Source organism: Dermochelys coriacea, chromosome 18 (genome assembly GCF_009764565.3).
Source record: "Dermochelys coriacea isolate rDerCor1 chromosome 18, rDerCor1.pri.v4, whole genome shotgun sequence".
In the NCBI taxonomy this organism is placed as follows: domain Eukaryota; kingdom Metazoa; phylum Chordata; order Testudines; family Dermochelyidae; genus Dermochelys; species Dermochelys coriacea.
In genome coordinates, this window is record NC_050085.1 from 14,078,008 (window position 1) to 14,099,986 (window position 21,979).

General features: G+C 46.7%; 1 protein-coding gene across 13 annotated transcripts in view; it reads left to right on the forward strand.

Annotated features, from left to right (window-relative positions):
- Positions 1–275: 275 nt before the first annotated feature.
- The window catches only part of SAMD11 (sterile alpha motif domain containing 11), a 182,770-nt gene continuing 161,066 nt past the window's right edge, over positions 276–21,979 (forward strand). For 4 of the 13 annotated variants that reach the window (XM_043499750.1, XM_043499752.1, XM_043499753.1 and 1 more), the window contains exons 1-2: positions 907–1,740; positions 4,317–4,408. In XM_043499750.1, coding sequence (XP_043355685.1) covers positions 951–1,740; positions 4,317–4,408 — 882 coding nt within the window. In that variant the 5' untranslated portion in view covers positions 907–950. Of the gene's footprint in view, positions 1,741–2,242; positions 2,356–3,626; positions 3,827–4,316; positions 4,409–21,979 lie in introns of those variants that run through there. The other 9 variants (XM_038376597.2, XM_043499755.1, XM_043499754.1 and 6 more) reach the window with 9 other exon arrangements.

Consider the following 21,979-nt stretch of genomic DNA (forward strand, 5'->3'; position numbering starts at 1 on the left):
AAGTGCCCAGAGGATTTCCTCCCTTCTCCTTCCCCCCCCCCCCATTCATTCATATGGCTGCATATTGACTTTCCAAGGTGGCACCAGGCATTTGCAACCAGCCCCACACCCTTTTGGCTGAAAAACGCTCAGTTTGGGGCCATGGAGCCAGCCTGTCGTCCGTCGCTAACCCCCCTCTCCAGGAGTGAGCGCTTGCTGCTTCCCCCCCCTTCTTTTGTGTGTGTGTGTGTGTGGTGTGTGTGTGTGTGTGTGTAAGCGCCTGTGCTGTTTAAATGGGCTAAGTTAGAGAAGCGGCGGCGAAGGGAAATCTTGTTTGGTCAGTGTCCGAACTGCACTGTGTGACTTCTGAGAACCTCTCCCCCTGTCTGTCCCGGGGGCGAGGGGGAGCCCGAGCCCCCAGCCCGCCACACGTAGGGACCTACGGGACAGGGGCAATGCATGGGAGGGCGTGGGGAGGGGGGACAAGCCATGTAGTGGCAGCATCTCATTAGGAGGGTGGTGGCACAGTTGGTCTTTCATGATGATGATTCTAGCCGGGAGGGGAAATGGACTCTAATCATAGTAAGGACCGGTCATTAATAAAGCCATAAGCAGAGGCAACGGCTCTGCAGCTTGCAGGGGAAAGCGGGTCAGCCCCGAAAAAACTTCTTCTCTTGCCTGGTCAAACTACCGGGGAGCGGGGGAGGGCGCGTTGGGACCCACAGCGCTGTCCAGTTTGTGCAAGCGAGGGGAGGGAAGAGGGAGAGCAGGAGAGGGCAGGGGTTGCGGGGTTTAATTGTCATTATTAAATAAAGACAAGCAAGGAGCCAGGTCTCCTTTGGCGAGGGGCCGTGTGGCGGGGAATCCTCCCGCGTGGTAGGAAGGTGGGTCGATCGGGGAGGGTGTGTGTGGGGGGATCAATAAGTGTTTTAAACCAAAATAATGTCTACGGCAGCAGAGACCTCTCCAAGATGTCAGGTATTAGTCCGGAGGGGCAGGTCTGTGAGCAGCACAGCGGCTCCTGGGTCTACGGTGCATTAGCCTCTCGGTGGGAGAGGGATCCCAGCCAGCTGTGCTGGGGACCCAGCCGAGGAGGTTTGCTAGCGGGCTCCTCCGGGGGATACTACCCGCCACCTCCTGCACCCGAGCGCACAAGGTGCTGCTGTTGCGGCTGCTACTGCTGGCGCATTTCATCCAAACTCCAGCCAGAGCGGGGGCAAGTTGCACCGGAGACATCAGAGCCGCTGTGCTTTGGAGAGGCGAGGGCGCACTGGGAGCGCAGCGGCACCATGCCTGCTATCAAGAAGGAGCGACTTGACAGGGAGGAGATGGCCCTGGCTGCCTTTAACCAGCCCATGGAGACCTTACCTGACTATCTGGCCCCTTTGGCGGCCGCTGCCATCCCGGTGGTGACCCCCCACCCTCCGGCTTACGACCAGATCTTTGCCCACCACCACCGCGCCTATCTGGGCTTCCACGAGACCCACCACCCGCACCACCCCCATCACCACCTCCCCGAGGACCTGATGCTGGAGCGCTTTTCCTCCATCCCGGATTTCCAGCCCTTCTTTGACAACGGCGAGCCCTGCATCGAGGTGGAGTGCGGTGAGAACAAGGCGCTGCTCTACATCAATAAGTTATGCCAGGGCAGCAAAGGACCCTCCATCCGCTACCGGGGAGAGTGGCTCACCCCTAACGAGTTCCAGTTTGTCAGCGGCAGGGAGACCGCCAAGGACTGGAAGCGGAGCATCCGGCACAAAGGTAAGGGCATGGCTAAAATTGCCCCTTGGATAGGGGTGCCCCTTGGTACGGCTGTCTGCCGCGCACGCCCCTCTCCCCAAAGAGCCAGGCATTGTGAACGGGGGAGGCTGATTGCATGTGAGCATTGGATTGGGGGATCCCTCTGTGATCCCTGCCCCCCTCTTTTTAGTGACACCCCCTCCGACTATCAGATCCCCCCGATACCGGGCTCTCCTGAGCGGGACGGGAGCTTGGGGGTAGTCTAGAGGGAGGGGAGTGTCGGGGAAGGGGGGGTTCACCCTGCCGAAGAAGTTTCATTCAACGTGAGCCGCAGAGGCTGAACCATAAGGAAGGTTGGGGGGAGAAATGTGAGGGGAGCTGGGTCTAGAAGTGACTGTGGATTAAAGCGGCGGGGGGGGGGGGAGTTACACTTGGTGGGGTTTGGGCACTTTTCTCCGCACCTGACACAACCACACAGAGTGAGAGGAACTCGGGAGGCTGCAGGGTGCGCGGCGCTTCGAAATTGACAAAAGGTTGCAATTGACGAACGGCAACAGCCCGGTGGCCGGCATGGCTTTGGCGAGATGGGGCGGTTGTTGCTGGGGTGCAGGCCGGAGCGGGCAGCGCTCGGGTGAAGTAAGTGCTCGCGGGGGGAGGGGGGCAGATATTTCCTTTTGGGGGGGGTATGATTTTGGGGGGTGCGTGTGTGTATATGTGTGTCGTTGTGGTTTTCTGCTTCCGTGTGTAGTTGTGGTTGTCTTTGTGTATGCGGTTATGGTTGTCTGTGTGTGTGTGAGTGTACAGTTATGGTTCTCTGTGTCGTCGTGGTGGTTGTCTCTGTTTAGAGCTGTGTGAGGAGTGTGTGTATAGTTGTGGTTTGTGTGTGCGCGCAGCTATGTCTGTCTCAATAGTTGTCCTGTGTGTGTAGTACTGGTTGTCTCAGTGTGTGTACAGTTATGTGTGTGAAAGAGTGTAGTTGTCTCTGTTTATCGTTATCTGTGTGTATGGTTGTGGTTTTCTGTGTCTATGTATTGTTGTCCGTGTGTGTATAGTTGTGTGGGTGTGTCTTTATCTGTGTGCGCATAGTTGTGGCAGTGTGTGTGGGTCGTTGTTATCAATGAGTGTATAGTTGTGGCTGTCTTTATAGTTTGTGTGTGTGGTGTTATCTGGTGTTATATATAACTGTGACTGTGTGTGTGTATTCTTGTTAAAAGAAAAGGAGGACTTGTGGCACCTTAGAGACTAACAAATTTATTAGAGCATAAGCTTTCGTGAGCTACAGCTCACTTCATCGGATGCATTTGGTTTTTTTTCCACTAAATGCATCCGATGAAGTGAGCTGTAGCTCACGAAAGCTTATGCTCCAATAAATTTGTTAGTCTCTAAGGTGCCACAAGTCCTCCTTTTCTTTTTGCGAATACAGACTAACACGGCTGCTACTCTGAAACCTGTATTCTTGTTATCTCTCTGTGTATATAGTAGTGGCTGTCTGTGTGTAGTTGTCTCAGTGTTTGTGTGACGGGCTGCATGTGTGAGTGTGTGTTTGGAGAAGGGGGGGGAGTGAATTTGGAAGTTGTGAGTGCTTGAAGCAGAAATGTGCCGGCTTGTCACTCCAGTTGCTCTGTAAACGAGGAAAGGCACCTCGGGGGAGGAGGGGGCGGGGGGGTTCCAGCCCACCAGCTGGGTGGTGCGGGACCCCAGCGGGTCTGCCTTCTTCTGACAGCTGCCCGCCTCCCCCGCTTCTCCTCCCCCGGTGCAGCTGGACCCGAGCGGGGCAGTTCCAGAACCCGGGGACGGCGGGGAGGATCTGCGGGTGTCTCCGCAGGTGGAGAGCTGAGGACTTGGCTCTCCCTGGACGCGCCGCACAGGGAGGCGGGGGTGGGGGGCAGAGGCGGAAAGACAGAGTCAGTGTGACATGTAATTAGCTGAGAGCTGGAGGTGTCAGCCCAGGGGTCTGAAGAGCCATTAGGAGGTGACTGACACCTCGCCTTGTTTATTGATCGCCAGAGAAGAGGGGAATAACTCCAGGGGCCGCTCTAATTATTATTATTCTCATTTTTTATCACTGGGCTCCTGGCTGTCTTCAGGAAATCTCAGTCCCTCTGGGGTGAGTCAGGAGGACTGAGGTTAAATGGATGGAGGAGGAAAGGGGGGTGGGGGGGGGAGAGCTGTCTCGGGCTGCCTTGTGGTTTGCATTTAATATCTCCTCCGTTGCTTTTAATTGCAAATGCATCCCTTACCCGTGCCCAGAACGGCACCGGGGTGGTGTGTGCGTGGTGGGGGAAGGGGGTGGACATGTCGGTCTGGAGCGCCTGGTTGTTATGTTCATTAGTCATCTCTCCAGACTGCGAGAACATTTTTAACAAGGTTAGAGGGAAGCTAATGAGGGCTGCGCTGGTGGTTCTCTTCCCGATTCCTACAGGGTAGAAAGTTCAATTAAGATACACGCATGAGCCATGTCGGGTGGGCACTGGTGGGAACGGGAAGAGAAGGGCTCTGCGAGTTTGCGTGGAAAGATCCGAGTTGCTTTTTCTGCAAAGCCATTTATTTTTTTTTACAAAACAGTGCTGTTTCTTTTTCTTCTCCTCTGCATCCAGGGAAAAGTTTGAAGACTCTTATGTCCAAAGGAATCTTACAGGTACATCCTCCAATCTGTGATTGCCCTGGGTGTCGAATTTCGTCTCCAGTGGTAAGATTATTGCTAAAATATGTGTTTTAGTCAAATCTCCCCCCCCCACACACTTTTTTTTTCTTTTCCTTCTTTAATCAGGAATTGTGATCTTAAAGGGCTAGGGACTGTCAGTCACTGAGCCTTCTCCAAAGTGCTGTTTAGCCCTGTGAGCATAGCTGCAGTCTTGTTAAATGTCAGAGGAAGGGGAGGTTGCAAACAGAGCAGCTGGGCAAAGCGGTGCTTAAACTGAAGGATGTAATGCAGAGTATGCATGTATGATTGACGGGGGAAATATCACAGCTATGCAAACTGCAAATCATTCACCAGCTCCAGTCTCACCCCCCCTTTGTGTGTGTGTGTGTGTGTGTGTGTATTTTACAGAAGGGTAAAGTAACTGAAACAAAGAAAATTAAAAGTACCCACATGTTAGGATCAGAATACTCATGTTATGCAAAAGGTTTATGAAATCTAGATAAACTTGAGAAGGATTAACAAACATCTCTTGGATTTACCACCTCCTCCCCCCAGAATAAAACTTTTATAACATTCTCATCCTTGACAGTGATCATTGTTTTTATAGCTCTATTTTGCTTCACCTTAAACATTGAATTCAGGGTGCTTTCCATCTCCCCATCTGAGTATTTCTTGGGGACTCTTAAAATCTCATTATGTGTGACATCAGGATTTCCATGGAGAAGATGGTGATGTCATAAATACAGAGAGCTGCGGAATCAGAAGTGTGTCTTGCATAGAACTAAGACATTAAAAATATGTATAGCTGGGATATGTGTGTACACTGTAAACATACAGGTTTCAGAGTGGCAGCCGTGTTAATCTGTATTTGCAAAAAGAAAAGAAGTACTTGTGGCACCTTGTTAGTCTCTAAGGTGCCACAAGTACTCCTTTTCTTTTTGTAAACATACAGTTACAATTATTTTCATCAGTTAAAATCCTGTTCGGTTCACATTACTAAACTAAATCCTGGAGTTGGAAGAATCATTGTAACTGAATGCATTTTTATAATGAGAACTGTGGAAACAATGCTATTCTATATATTTTTTTATCTAGAAGGATATTTTTTCTTCTGTTGTCTTTATGAGGTCATACATGGTAAATCTCCCTGAAAGTAGAGTATCTTTATTTAGAATCTCAGATTAAATGATTCCTCTGTGTATATTCATATATATATGCATGTTTAAATGAAAAGTTGCTTAGAAAAATGTTAAGTGGCCTGCAGAAGTCAAAGCAAATATGTAATCTATATTAACTCTTTGAGCACATATTGTGCTATAGCTGTTTACACTGAAAAAGTCATCACAGAACAAAACCTAAAGATACTATTTATCTCATTATATAATTTTTCAATTACTATTTCACAATTAGTAAGTCACATCGGGTGAAATCCTGGCCCCACTGAAGTCAATGGGAGTTTTGCCATGTACCTTAATGGGGCCAGCATCTCACCTAGGGTGACCAGATGTCCCAATTTTACAGGGACATTCCCGATATTCAGTGCTCTGTCTTATATAGGCGCCTATTACCTCCCACCCTTGTCCCAATTTTTCACACTTGCTATTTGGTTGCCCTAATTTCACCCATAACGTTTACTACCATGAGTAGTCTCACTGACTTCAGTGACACAACTGACAGTAGTAAGCACTATGCTGGGTAATTAGTGTTTATGGGTTTGGGCCCTTTGTGCACTTTTTTTTAATTATTGGTCCTGCAGATCAGAGAGGCTCCTTTACTTTAGTTGATGGTGTCTGCAGAGCACTTGCTGGTGGTCTGTTGAGAACTGGCTGATCACATGATGCTTGCTGCTCCTCATTTCCAGCTGCTAAATTGCATTAAAAGACAGCTAAAACTACACTAAATACTTTCCTAAGGTTACTTTTCTACATAATGACAGGTTTCAGAGTAGCAGCCGTGTTAGTCTGTATTCGCAAAAAGAAAAGGAGTACTTGTGGCACCTTAGAGACTAACAAATTTATTTGACCATAAGCTTTCATGCTGTAGCTCACAAAAGCTTATGCTCAAATAAATTTGTTAGTCTCTGAGGTGCCACAAGTACTCCTTTTCTTTTTTCTACATAAGGAATTGCTGTTGTTGCCTCGGGGTTGCTACCTGATTACAAGTGGGAGGGGAGTTGTCTTGGAGACAATCTCCATTTTAAAATGTGGTCTAAACTGAAAAAGTTTGGAAACTCCTGATATCAATGGAAATAGCTCATTTAATATTAGGAAAGGAAAAGAAAATCCTTCTTGACATGTCTCCCAGCCCCCTTCTCCCAGTGAGATGAAGTAGAAAAGGTTTTGACAGCAGAATAACCTTTATTCTGATTCTTTTAGCACAGCAACTGGCTTTTATTTTGTTTATTTTTGTGTAGCAATCAGCATGCTCTTGGCATAATTTTCCTTACTTTGAGTGTAGCTCATGCTATAAGAAAGCTAACCATTATTTTCATAAGCTTGTTAAAACCATTGAATATGTTGTAGTGTTCCAGAAAGACAACCTAAAGTTATTAAGAAATGACTGAAGTGAAAGATGGAGATAATTATATTTGATAAATGTGTCTTAATACAAGTCCTTTTAAAATAAAATGTTCTTTTCCTTTTTAGAAATTAAAATGTAAAAACAGTGCACTTAGATAGCATCTTGCATAATAGGGTCTCAAAGCATTTGGCAAACTCTAATTACTTTAGCCTTACCACACCTGTGTGTGGTAGGAAAGTGTCATTATCCTCATTTTAAAGATGGGGGTAGCTGAAGTACTAAGATGTTTGAGCCATTTTTCCAGCCAGGGCAGAAAACATTTTCGTCTCCCTTCCCCTAAAAAAGTCTGAGTGGTGTAGCGCCTCCTGAAAGTTGTAGTCTAGCTCGATCACCATGCTTGCTGGCCCTCAGAACCAGCTCTGGGTTTGAGGATCTGATTTTCACCTGCAGCTCCCCTTGACTTAATCTGGAATTCTGTGTGCTCAGGCCCCAATCCTGCAACAAGATCCATACAAGTGGCCTCCTGCGTTCTCATGGAACTCCTCAGACTTGAGTGGGATTCTGCACAAAAACAGGGCTGCCCTTGGTAGATCTCATTGTAGGACTGGAGCTTAAGTGACTTGCCTGAGGTCACATGTAGGAAAACTGCATCAGAACAAAGAACAGAATCTAGGTCTCTTGACTCCCAGTCCTCCACTTTAACTACAAGACTATCCTTCCTCCCATGAAGGAGAACCCTTATCGATGCTAACTTTACTCTTCTTTCTAAAACCCAGGAACAAAAAAGTGAGTTACTATCCTTGGCCAAATCCCACTTGCCTTACTCACATGAGAGGTTCCTCTGGTACTTTACTCTCCTTTATCAGGCAAGCATGATTTAGCTGGTTCTCTCTCCAGTGTATACTGATAGTTTCACATTAAATCTGGAATCCCCTGACAGTGCGCTGTGGTATTTGCATGTACTATATACTCAGAGCAATTATGCTAGGAAACAGTTAAGAAATGGGGACAATTTATCTTTCCCTGTCTGATGACTGTGGTTTAAGAATCAATGAGAGCAGGGGGCTCTTAGCCATCCTACACAGAACATACTGTATTTTATATTGTAGATACAGCAGGAAAGTGTGAATTACAACTGTGAGTCCCTCTGACATGGTTGTATCAAGAGCATGCAATGAAACTGGGGGCCCTGATACTGTCCAGGGAAGTTTATACTGCTGGGACTCTGGTATAAATGAGATTGGCCTACTGTCAACAGGAATAGGCCAGCCAAGCTCATAAATTGTTTTTGAAATGGGGCAGAGCCAGTTGCTTATGGGTGAGTTACTCCTGGTGGGGCTGCAAGTTGAGAGCAGAATGGCCCCAACACCTGGCCCCGCCCTCCCTTCTGCAAAGGTTACATTGAGTTTATCCAACTCTTCTACCCTGTCAAATGAATTTGTAACATCAAGGGCTTTAATCAAAATCAGAGCTTGCTCTCAGGCCTTGTCTGGGTCCTTTTGGGGTCTGATAAGGGAGGATTGATTTGGAAAGTAAATTGCATATTGCTATGGAACCAGTTTGGGAAAGCAGCTCGAAGGAACTGAAGATTTTTACCTTGGGCCTGAACCTTTTACCAGCTGCTGTAAAACTGTTGGAAGCAAAATCAACCCAGTAAAAGGAAAGAAAGACCCCTTTCCCCCACAGCTTCTTGGGTGGGGTTGACAGAGGGGAACATGGCCAGCCATTGCAAGTGAGCTCCTGTCTGCCAAGGGGTCAGGAGGGGTCATTGTTCTCAGGGTATCTCCCTGCCTGGAATGTGCCCTGGCCTCCCAAAGAGGGTCTGCGCAGCCCTCCCCAGTGCACGGGTCTGCAAGAATAAGCGGGTGGGTGGAGGGGAGTGCTGGAGCAATGCCAGACCTAGCGGGTCCCTTGTTTGGTGCCTTCCCAGCTTGGCTGCCCCTAGGCAGCTAAGGAACTGGGCTGGGACTTCTGATGTGGACCCCCCCCGCAGTGAGGTTGTGACAGGGGGTTGCCCCCCATCTCCGTGCATTAGCACAGGGCCGGTCACACACACGTAGCAGCAGCAAGGAATGCGGCTCGACGCCCTTCCCCCCCCCCCCGGCAGAGCCCGGATCGCTCCCCCCCCCTCCCCGTCGCAGCTCGTTGGCTGCAGCTGCAGACGGCGGCCGGCGCCTCGGCTAGTTCTGCGACCGACCGCTGGTTTCCTGCAAGGCGGAGGAGGAGCAGCCGCGTCTCGCCCGCTGCCTCGGCGTCTCCTCCCTCGGGCAGCGGCAGCGGCCGCGGCTCCCCCTCCCCGTGCGCGTCTCGGAGGCTGGCCGGGGCATCAATCAGAGCCGCGTGGGTAATCAGGCAGAAGGGCGAGGGCTTGCGGGGGGGGGTCACTCCGGGGCTAGGGGCGGACAGACGCACCCCCCGGCCGCCCGCCCTGGTTGGTGCCTTTCATGGACGCAGGCGCTTGCAGGCAGAAAAAACTTTGCCACTAGGTGAGTCCAGGCACTGCCCAGACACTGCGTGTGTTCCCCGACCCCCCCCCCCCCCGGCTTTGCAATTAAAGGGGGCTGGAGCTCTCCGGATTTCATGCATCTTTTCTAAATCTTCAGCGTTAAGGAGAGTTTGCATTGCATAGGGCCGCACCCCGATTTCCCATGCACCCTCTATGCTTGCGGTTAAGGAGAGCTAGACTCCGCCCTCCCCCCCCCGCCCCCGGGTTCATGCACCCTTAATCGTTGCAGTTCAAATAAGGGTTTATTTTGCCCGGGTCTCTACCCCTGTGTTTTGCTGCTCATGCAGGATGCCAAGAAGGCACAAAAATTTTTGCAGGAAGGAGACTCGTAAATTGCATACTTAGGTCTCTATCCCCCATTTACATGGATCCCAAATATTTTCAGTTAAGAATGGTTTAAATTACAAAAGTCCCTTTGGTGCAATCCAATGCATTTCAGCTATGAACCATTATTCAGCATTTCCCCTCAGTCCCTTTAAACTTTCCTGCACGTGCACAGTGCCAAAAACTCTCAGTCTCTGCAGTTAAAGGAGCCCCTAGACTGGATAGGGTTGTGCTGCTCTAGGTGTTGGTGAGTGGTTTTTCTGGCTGTGCCAGGCTCCCAAGGAAGGCCTGACCTGTTTATAGGTGACAGTCGCCTTAGCGAAGTGGGGGATGACGGGGATGATTTTGCAGAGGCCAGCACTAAAATCTCTCTCATTAGAGCAAAAGGGCTTAGATTTGTAATGTTCAGGATTGCATGCCCAGTATAGCAAAGGGGAAGCATTTTCTAGCATGAATCTCCTTTGTTTCCATCACCAGCGTGACCCTTAGAGTATTTTTCATAATGACCTGAGTCAGGCTGCCTCTGAAAATGTCGTAGGATTTAACATGGGATTTTCTTTTTTTCTTTTTTTTTTTTCTTTAGTTCTGTCTTTTCACAGCTAGGATTTCTCTTTGAAAGTCTGCCTTAGCTACCATGGGTTTGATGTGCAGGTCACATGTAAAGATGGAAGAGCAGGCTTCTTAAAACCCTGTCGTGGCATAGGTGCAGTAAAACAAAAGAGAAATCCCAGTAAAATATATTTTAAAATCCCTCTCCCTCTTTTGCTGAATGCCAGGTCTCACGGTAATTGTGCATAACTTGGTCAGTGACGATAATTCATTTGTTTACTGGGGCCCTGTTTTGCTGTTGTTTTGATATACATAGAGGGTGTTAGTTTTGTTTCGTTTTGGGTTCGTTCTTGTCATGACCACACAATTGTGTGTGAGGCTGGAAAAGATCTAAATTTTTTTTTTTTTTAATTTAGAAACAAAGTGAGTGGGGCCAGTTAAAGTTCCCATTGTTTAGCTCAAAATGTGCCAAGTACTGTGCAGTGTTCTTAGGTCAGAGGCAGTGGGGTTAGTAATACAGCGATACAGGGGTCTTGAGATGGGTTTTCCTTTGATCTGTCCAAATGGGGTCAGAGCTGCTCTCGCTACCTACCCGGCAGAGTGACTTAGGTCGTCTGCCCTTGGGATGGAGAAGAATGCTGTGCAGTGCCTCTGTCAACCTGAAGGGGTCAGAAGAGAGTAGCCAGATGGGGAAGTTCAGCTGCACCCTGATCCCTGCTGTTGGCTGCAGGGGGCTGGAGTTAAGAAGCTGATCCAAATCTTGGGGACTCCTACATGAGGTGAGGCTGTTCCAATGAAACTCACCTGTACGAATAGGATGTAGCTTGCTCAGTGTCATGGCCGCTTTCCTGGCTGCCTGTGTGAGCAGGATTGAGCCTGAAAACTTGGTTTCAACTGAATGGATTGGGTCTTGGGCTCCTGTCTGAGCTTTGGAGTGCACGGATCCAGGGGTTTGCATGCAGGGAGCTATTTTCAGCTTTGCCTTTGTGTCCTTGGAGATTCCCTTATGACTGTAGAAAAAGCCCCTCTGGGAAGCAGATTTACAGACATTTTATTCCTGGAGGCCCTTTGCACAGTTTGCTGGTTTTATTTGTGGTTTCATACTGATGTGGAGTGTTGTGTTTAATCCGGCACATTTTAGTTTAGTTAGGTTTTGTTGTTGAATTATTCAGTTTAATTTAGGATTTTTGTAATTGATTTATTTAGGGGATGTTTAAACTGCATCCATTGGACCAGTTTTCTGAGCCTGACCCCCAGTGTTAACCAAAACACTCCCACAGCCCCAAAGGTTCAGCTGATATATCCTTCTCCTGGACAACCCCCTTCAGGAAGGAGTCTGAGGAAAAATACTATGTCCTTGAGGGGAACAAGAGTGACTTTGCCTGACCAGTGCAGAGTTGAGTCCTCAACCCTAAGACTTTCAAATGCAGGGGCTATGAACAAATACACATCAGGCGCTCTTTTGGTAGTAAGAAAAGGAGTACTTGTGGCACCTTAGAGACTAACAAATTTATTTGAGCATAAGCTTTCGTGAGCTACAGCTCACTTCATCGGATGCACCCGATGAAAGCTTATGCTCAAATAAATTTGTTAGTCGCTAAGGTGCCACAAGTACTCCTTTTCTTTTTGCGAATACAGACTACCGTGGCTGCTACTCTGAAACCTGTCTTGTGGCAGTGAGGGAGTAGGTCTCTAAACTTGCTGGATCCTGGAACCATACTGAGCACCGTAGAGCAAAACCTGTAGCTTGAGTTGCACCCAGAGGTGAATGAGAAGCCAGCGCACACCTGGAAGATGCTGTCTGTTTAAGTGGGAAGCTGTGTTCTGTGCTAGCTGTTACTCCTGAGTAGGCTTCAAGGCCAAACCTTGTGCTGAATGCCTTACAATTACTCCGTTATGGTCCATGTGCCTTGGAGATTTTGGAAGAAGGTGTTGCATGGATGAAACATTTAATTATTATTTGTATATAGATGTGTAAGGGTAAGAGCAATGGGGTGGAGGGCGCTGGTGCAGTACCGAATGGCTTAATTTTGTGGATTATTAAATACGCTCTGAAAAGGAAAACATATTAATTGGAGCACAATATGATGAGTGAATAGTAGAGGTGCATAAGCTTTTCCAGCCTAGGAAAATCATGTTAACTTTCCGGGGATGCTAAAGGGTAAAAGGTGGAGGATATTTACTGACCTGTGTAAAAATGGGAGCTGTCATGCAGCTACTGTCAAGATTGTTGCCATTCTAGGGAGTAAAGAAGCAAGGTGAATGCCAGGGCTATTACATTGCGGGGCTAGGAGCAGGGCCACCAGTGACTTAATGTGGCTTGCACATAATGAGTTAGAGTAACCTTCCTTGGTGCATGGATGGGGAATTCATGCCTGAGGTCAGAGGCAGGATGGCAGGCAGTGTTTCCACTGCTTCAGGGATTCTGCTTGGAGACGGTAACTTTAATTTCCAGCAGGGGCTCCTTAAGGCTCCTAGATCAATGCATCCTGGTCCATGCCCTCTTTCCCACCCCCCAAGCACAGTGTAGTTTGTCACTCTTGCTTGGCTGCATTGTGCCCCCTGGTGGATTTTCTGCACCTGGGGATTGGGTGGTCCTACGCCCTGGTTTATAGCACCAGCAAGTGCTGGAGTGGATTCAGCCCAGTAAGTCAGAAGACACAAGCGAGGCTTTGCAGCTAACAGGCAAACTGTAGAATCAAGTTTAAAGACACTCCAGTGAGTTCGGAAAAATCTACCAGTCCAAGGAAAACGAGTTAAATGTAGAGCAGAGTTACGTAGAGCTAAATAAAAGCGGCAAAAGCAACATCATCTTGTTAGGAATGTGTCAGTGGCAATGTAAAGGTGAGATAGGATAAGTAATTTTGCTGTCAAAATTATTTAGATATGTCATTAAACTGCTTAGGGCAGTCTCTATTGCCTCAGGGCACAGACACCTGGTTTTAATTTGCAGTGGTCTGTGTCCAAACCTGCTGGCCTTAATCAAAAGGATCAGTGCTCATTTGGAGCCTGTTGGCAAATGCCTTTCGTGAACAAGGGACCTAACCTGCAGAGTTGATGAAGGGACCAGTATTAACTCCCACTGTCTGTACTTTATTCTTTTTTTCTTGAGCATTTAAAAGTAAACCGTCCCCTGTTTAAACTGTGTAAACAGTGATGTGTTTTTTATGCTACGTGGTGTTATGGGCTTGTATGGCAGGGAGAGTGGAGAAGCAGCATTCTTTGTTGTAGCCTTTTGAAGAGAGTCCTTCTGTTTTTAATATACGCAAAAAATAATGTAACATTTGGTGGGAATTATACACTTGTCTTTGCCCTCCACTTATTACAGATTGTTCTTTTTTTTTTCTTTTACTGTCGTCTTCTGTTTCTCCTATGCAAAGCCTGTTTCCTTCATCCACAGGACTGGCAAGCTTCTTGCTACACAACAGATGCCAGTGTTGAATCTTGGTTGGCAGCAGCATCTCCTTCTCCACCCCCATCCTCCCCCAGAGCGAAGTGCATCCTCTCCAACAGCCTGAGAAAGGCCCCTCCCCCAGCTCTGGGCCCAGTCCTGCCAGGAGGTGATGAGCATCCTTTGCTCCCGTTGATGTCAATGAGAACCTTGCAGTACTGGGCCCTCTGTCACCAAATTTTTGTCTTCCAGTTGATGGCACAGAGAAACGTTTCACTGATTGTGTTATTTATCGCTGCATGAATCACATGTGGGTTTGTAAGTGAAATTGACGGCTGTCTCCTTTAGCTTCTTTGCTTCATCCTGCTGCTGCTCTCACACTAAGGTATCTCTCCAGGACACCCCACCCCCACAGGGGAAATGCATTTCCTTGCTCTTATTTTTGGCTGTGTTGTTTTAACAAAACCAGTGAGAGCAGAGAGGAAATTACACTTTCCCCTGGGTCGTAAATATAATCTGATGCAGGATTTTGTTGTAACTTGTCTCAGAAGGTGGATGGAGGGAATTCCCAAGCCTGGAAGAAAAAAAACGTACCCATATTCTAGATCTAGTTAATGCAGAACTTTAGCTGCTTTTGCATTATTTTGCATGTGGATAGAAAGTTGCAAAATAGGGATGCCTTTGTGAGCAAATGTGCCCTGCTCCTTGATAACCTTTAATAATCATAATAAATAATAATGCCCTTGTATTGGAAATCCTTCATTTTCAGGTGTGTTGAGGTGTTTTGTGGCTAGATTTAAGGGTTTTCTTTCATCTCTAATATCTCCAACCAGGGTAAATGCCCATAGGATTCTCACCAGCCTGAGTCAAGAAGACAGGTTCATTGCAAGCAGACTCTCTGGCCTGTAAGTGATGCCTGCTGCTTATCCTGCATGCAGGCTGGATATACATACTGAAAGAGCAAAGAGAAATAATATCTCATGTAGATGCATAACCCTTTTTGTGACCTGGGCTGTATAAGATGGAGGGATCATTGTTTTCTGCTAAGATTTGTAGTGCAAGTAGGGGAAAGCCAGGAAATGGTAGCACTGTCAGTGTGTGCAACAGAAGTTGGAGAAGTTGCACCTAAAGGGCTTCATTCTTGATTGTTTTCACAGAGAGGTCTGAGGGCAGAACATTGCCCCAAATACTAACGATGTTATAATTTTAGACCAGGGGCTCAGGCAAACAGCCTTGACTTCAGTGGGGTGCTTTCCAGAACAAGGTGTGTGGGATTAGACCCTGAGTTGCAGATGGGAAAGGAATGAGCATCTCTGTGTGGGCAGCAGGTAGGGGTAGAAACTGAGAGTGTGATGGTGTTGCTACTCCTTACGGCATTCAGTGGAAACTCTCGGAGGGCTGAAAGCTGCCATTATTTTGTGAACTAATTGTTCACCTATATTTGTGCTATTGCAGCAGGTTGAGATGATCACGCAGCAGCTTCTGTTAATGCGAGACTTGTCTTAGAACTCCAGGCTTTTCCCATTTGCTTGGATAAAGCTGCTGCTCTTTCACACAGCATAAGATTTTTCTTTTTCACAGTACCATAGAATAAGGAAATAACCTGAAGTGCCTAACTGTAGTGGCAAGAGTTGGGAGTCAGGACTCCTGGGTTGTATTCCTAGCTCCAGCATTGACTCAGTTTATGACCTTGGGCAAGTCTCTTAGGCCCATACTTTCAAAAGCATCCTTTAAATTGGGGTGACTCTAATTTTGAGTGCCTGCTTTTAGACACTTAGGGTATGTCTACACAGCATTTGGGGAGCAAGTTTCCTAACCTGGGTCCACAGACGTATGCCAGCAGGGCTCACGAGTGTGCTATAAATAGTTGTGTAGATGGTGCTTTTCTGATGTGGCTTGGGCTCTCAAGCCTAGGGGGTGAGGTTGACATACTCTAGTAGGATAGGATTTTTTAGAGGTATTGAACAGCCAAATCTTCCATAGAGGTCAGGCCCTTGGTATCTCGAGTTGGGCACTCGAGACTAGTGGCCACTCTTAAAAAACTTGGTCCTTGACCTTTCCTTCCTGTGCCTCAGTGTACCACATTGCAAACTAGAAACCATTAACAACGCCGAACTATGTCACAGCATTGTTGTAAGGTTTAATCCGTGTTTCTGAAGAGCATTGGGATCTTTGGATGGAAGATGCTAGACAAGCACACTTTATTTATTTATTTATTTTGCATTCAACATCTAGAAGGGAAGATCCTGCCTTGAACAGTTTCTGGTGATTTAAGGAGCAGAAAAGAAAAATAATTTTCAGTGCTAGAGGAGAGAATTTAAGAACTTTTGGCACAGAAAATAAATCCTCCTTGGAAATAGTCCTGTTCGTGATATGGCAGCAAAGAAAGTCATGTATGTGCCTCTAATTGGGTCCTAACTCAGTGTGTTCAGAACTTTTTTTTAAAAAACAGCACTGGGATTTTAAATGGCTCCAGTTAAATCAGGCCCTTAATTGCCATAACTTCTTTTAGTATAAAACTTAGTAATAAAAGAAAGCAGCATGCTCTGCTGGACAGCGGGAAGTCAGTCCACTGTTTTCATGTTCACGCTTCCCCTCAGGAGCCTATATCCATCAGAACTCCTCCCGGGCCTTACTGATTCAGAGTTATGGGTCCATTCCCCTCCAGTGGCGGCGGCAGTTCTGCATGTGTCTGAATGTGTCTACCCATCAAATTGCAGAAACTCCCCTGTAACCTCCTCCTTTCTTCTTATCCAGGGATGAATGTGATAGGTGATACTCAGCTCTGTTGAAGCTACTTTTGCCGTGTTGCTAGGGCAACCGGAGATAGCGCCTGAAGACAGGAAAGGACAGGCATTCCTTTCTGCTACTGTCTGGAGCATCAATGATTGAATGAGATTAGATAGAATTAGATAATCCTGAAATTCACAGTGGTTTGACGCCAGACCTTTATTAAATAAGTAAAACTACCAGCCCCTTACAGTAAAATGAATTCTCTCAGATCAATAACTTTTCTTCCCCTAGTACCTCCTGCAATCTGGGATGCTCAGGAGCTTTTTTCTTTGTGGTGGGGGTGAACAGAACATACTTTTTTTTTTCCAGAGGGGATTATGATACCAATTTGCCTTTTATCTCCCCCAGTGATTTACCCACTTAGCTCTATAAAAATACTACAGTGTTCTTCATTGATGGCTCACGACCCTCCCAGCTTTCAGTAGTGTTATTCAAGCACTGTAGGCCAGTATAGTCCATACTGTAGTATTTTAGGGTAGGTTTTTAAAAGAATGGAAAATAAACCCTGAAGTGTGAATGCAGGGGGACCTGTCTTTGGTTCTATGTTTGTACAGTGTCTAGCATGATGGAGTTGCACCATTATAAAATGTTCACTACAGTGTGGACCAGGGCTGGTAGGCTCACTGCGTCGGGCTGTGTAGACATTCCCGTGTTATCTTCCATGCACAGCTCCCAAGGTCAACAGCAAGGTCTCTCTGCAGATTGGGGAGAGTATGTGTTTCTAAAATAGTAAGGAAGCAGTTTGAAATGTCACCCAGCACTAGTGGGGTAACCCACAGATGTCTTGTGTTATCACTGTATGTCACGAAAGCTTATGCTCAAATAAATTTGTTAGTCTCTTAGGTGCCACAAGTTCTCCTTTTCTTTTTTGTGAATACAGACTAACATGGCTGCTACTCTGAAACTTTTCATACTGAATGTTAAGTTTCTCCCCCCCCCCTTTTTTTTATCCTGAAATTGACAATGTGACTCCAAAACATTTTGGCCTAAATACTCTGCTGGTGTGAATGGGCTTGAAGTAAGTGGAGCTGACCTCATTGGCACCAGCTGAGAATCTGTTCCTGTGAAATCCCAGATGCTACAATAATGAGTGTCTTTTCGAAACTCTACAAGGATGGAGGATGCTCCCCTCCCTTGTTGGGTACATAAGGCCGAATTCAGCCTTGCTATAAGAGGCTTTAATTCTATCGACTTCCCTAATATATTATACTCGTTATCACGTTCAGAAGGCCAAAAAGTGAGTATGAAGGATATGTGGGGTTATATGCCCTGTAAATAATTGTGCATGCCCTTTCCCCTAAGGGTCTAATCCCGCACACTGTTATTTGAGAGTACTCTTGATGAAGGACCCATTATGGCGTCAGGCCCTAAAGTCCCAATATATAAGTTCAATACTTTGTCCTCTGAGTCGCAGTAAATTTCACTGCAGTCAGCACAGCAGCGGGGGTTACAGAGAATATAAAGGAGGAGAGAATATTGTTTCTTAGCACTTAAGGATCTCACTTATTTGAAAAGCTCTTGTTCCTGCCCTCCCGCTGGATGCAGATGCACTGAGGCAGGATGGGAGGAAAGGTGTCCAAACTTTGGAGGCTCTGCTCGCTTTCCAGTGGGCAATAAAGCCACAACCATCCACAGACAGGGGTGGCAGGTTTGTAGAAATTTTGGTGGAGCCCAGAACGCCCCCCCGCAAACTCCCCTCCCACACCTGCCTAAGGCTCTGGGACAGAGTTTGGGTGGGGGAGGGGATCTGGAGTGCAGGCTCTGGGAGGGAGTTTGGGGGGGTGCAGGAGGATATTTGGGGGCCGAAGGGTGTGTTTGCGGAGGGGGTGTGGGTGCAGGCTCTGGAAATGGATTGGGGGGGTTTGATGTTTACCTGGGGCACCCCCCCCGGCAGCGGCTCCTAGGCGGGGCAGGCCGGGTGGGGGTCTCCTCACGCTGCTGTCTCCAGGCACCGCCCCTGCAGCTTCCCATTGGCCACAGGGGCGTTTGGGGAGGGGGGCAGCGCGCAGTGGCACAACCCCCTCACACGGGCAGCAAGGACCCGCTGGCAGCCACGTGGAGCGAGCACGCGGGAAGCTGCTCAGCCCTGCTGCGGTGCTGGGTGGCGGCGGGAGCCCCCGGGCTGTTTTAAATCGCCCAGGGGCGGCTGGTGGGGCCCGGGGAAGCGCTGGAGGAGTGTGTGTGTGGGGGGGAAACATTGCTGGAGCCAGGCCCCTGGGACAGGAATATTCCTGGTGCCCGGGCACCACGGGCCCATAGAACTCGCCGCCCATGCCCACAGATATAAGGAAGTTAAACATTCAAATCTGTCAGTACCCAGCAAGAGTAAAACAGCATGAAGATCACGATCCTCATGTGCCCTGTTTCTTGCCAAGCCTGGCGGTTTTCGGCAAATGAGACCACAAAATGTCCCTCAAGAGCGTGAAGTGAAGTAAATCGTCCAATCCAGTTGTGTCACGTCCTTTCCAGATTGCCCAATAGGACTTGTTAGCAGAGGGCGTGAAATGAAACAACTCGGATGTTTGTATTTGTTGCAGATGGAAGCGTCAGGTGGGCTGAGCAAGGTTCTTTGACACTGATAAACTCAAGGACCATATTCTGTCCAAAATGACTCGTGTCCAGCCTGTGCAAAGACCAGGGAATTGCAAAGGATGTAAGCTAGTACAGAATCTGGCTTGATAACTTTCCTGGCAGTGCAGTAAGACCACTCGTGAGTTCAGTACGTAATAAAGTCTGCATATCAGTTGCTTCAGTGATTTCCCAGGTTTTGAGACCCGCCTCCTCCACCTGAGGAGGTGTGACAAAGGAAATCTTTGGTGTGAGGGTCATACTCGGTTTTGAGTTGCTTGAAATGTTTTAAATTTTACCCCCAAGAAACTGTCCTTCATTTGCTGGAACTATTCTTTTCCTTTCTCTCTTGAATGCAGTCTTGGTGTGTGATTTCACCCGCCTGCCCGAGAGCTTTGTTATACAAATGCTTGTTCTGTGTCTGGATGGGGTCAGCTAGTAAATGGAAGGGCATAATGAACTTGACTATTTTGGCTCTTCCGTAGATTGGCAGTGGGATCCAATCTGATTGCTGCTGGGCATGCAGCAATGCTTGGGGGTGTTCAGATACAAGGTTTTTGTTCGGGCCCATCTCTGTGTATTACTAATCCAGATGTAACAGATGCCAAATTATGGGCTATCAGCTGGCAGAAATCCCATGGGGTGTTCCCATGGACAAGGGGTTGGAAACTGAAGCCAAAATATGGCCATCTGTACTCAGTGTTTCTTTATGAGAACCTATATTGTGACCACTAAAAATTTTGCCTGCATTTCAGGCTAAGTATTTTGCATAGAGTGGCTTCACCATCTTGTAAAAAAAAATCAAAAAAAAATCTGGTGGCAATTGGAGCAGATTGGGAGTCAGGAGACCTGGTTTTTATTCCCGCCTCTGCCAGGGATGAGTTGTATTGCTTTGGTCAAGTCACTTAAGCCCCTGTTTTAAAAGTGGTATCTTACACCACTTAAGTCACCTGGGGCCTGATGTTCAGAGGTGATGAGCAGCCAGAGCTGTCTTGGACCTCAACTGCGGTTCTGGGGTTGTGGTGTCTCTGCAAATCAGGCCCTAGTTGTCCAGAATTACAGGCCACCTGTTCAAATATGGACATTAACTGGCTCTGTGCCTCAGTTTCCCCATATATAAAATGGGGATAATTCCTATGGAACATCACATGGAATTGTGACTCTTAGATTCATAAATTATAAAGCCAGAAGGGACCATTGTGATCATCCAGTCTGACTTCCTGTGTTACACAGGCCATAGGACTTCCCTGAATTAATTCCTATTTGAACAAGAGCAGCTATTTTTGGAAAAACTTCCAGTCCTGATTTTAAAATTTCCAGTAATGGAGAATCCACCACAACCCTTGGTAAATTGTTCCAGTGGTTAATTATCCTCACAGTTTAAAATTTGCAACTTATTTGTAGTATGAATTTGTCTAGCTTCAACTTTCAGCCAGTGGATCTTGTTATACATTTGTCTGCTAGGCTGAAGAGCCTTCTATTATTAAATTTCTGTTCCCCATGTAGATACTTAGACTGTGATCAAGTCACCCCTTAACCTTCTCTGTGTTAAACTGAGCCCTCTCCAATTTATCAGCATTGTTCTTGAATTGTGGACGCCAGAACTGGACACAAGTATTCCGACAGAATTCGCACCAGTGCCAAATACAGAGATAATACAGTCTTCTACTGCTACCCAATATTTCCGTTTGTACATCCCATGATCACATTTGCCCCTTTGGTCACAGTGTTGCACTGGGAGCTCATGTTAAGCTGATTATCCATCTTGACCCCCCATGTCCTTTTCAGAGTCACTGCTTCCCAGGATAGAGTCCTTCCTCTTGTGATTATGGCCTATATTTTTTGTTCCTGGATATATGGTCTTACATTTGGCTGTATTAAAACATGTATTGTTTGCTTGCGTCCAGGTTATCAAAGGATCCCAATTGCTTTGAACCAGTGACCTGTCCTCTTCATTGTTTACCACTCTCCCAATCTGTTTGTCCTCAGCAGATTTTCTCAGTAATGATTTTATGTTTTCTTCCAAGTCATTGATAAAAATGTTAAATAGCATAGGACCAGCAACCAGTCCCTGTTACGACCTCACTAGAAACACACCTGCTCAATGATGATTCTGCATGTACAGTTACATTTTGAGATTTATGAGTTAGCCAGTTTTAACTCCATTTAATGTGTGGCATACTGCTTCGATATCCTTCTAGTTTCTGAATCAAAATGTTCTGTGGTACCAAATCATATGTCTTACAGAAGTCTAAGTATATTACATGAACACTGATTCCTTTATCAACCAAACTCATAATCTCATCAAAAAAAGGTATCAAGTTTAGTTTGACAAGATCTTTTCTAATACATCCATGTTGATTGGCATTGATTATATTACCATTCTTTTATTAATCAAGTCCAGTATCAGCCACTCCATTATTTTGCACAGTGTTGGTCCTATAATTACCTAATTTGTCATGTTTACCCTTTTTAAACACTGGCAGAACTTCCCCAGTGTTTTAAAACTTACTGAAAGTCAACATTAACAGTCAAAGGAGTTCAGATTAGTAGCCGTGTTAGTTTGTATTTGCAAAAAGAAAAGGAGTACTTGTGGCACCTTAGAGACTAACAAATTTATTTTAGCATAAGCTTGCCTGCATCCGATGAAGTGAGCTGTAGCTCACGAAAGCTTATGCTCAAATAAATTTGTTAGTCTCTAAGGTGCCACAAGTACTCCTTTTATTCAAAAGTGTCTCAGCCAGCTCTTTTAAAACTCTTGGGTGCAAGTTCTCTGGACCTGCCAATTTAAAAATGTCTAACTTTAATGTCTGCTGTTTAAATTCCTCCTTAATTACTGTTGAAATGAAAAGTATTTTATCAACATCATATGCTATTACATAAGCTGGCTTTTTCCCAAATGCAAAACTGAAATAATTATTGAATACTCCTGCCTTTTCTGCATTATTATTATTGCCAGTTCTAT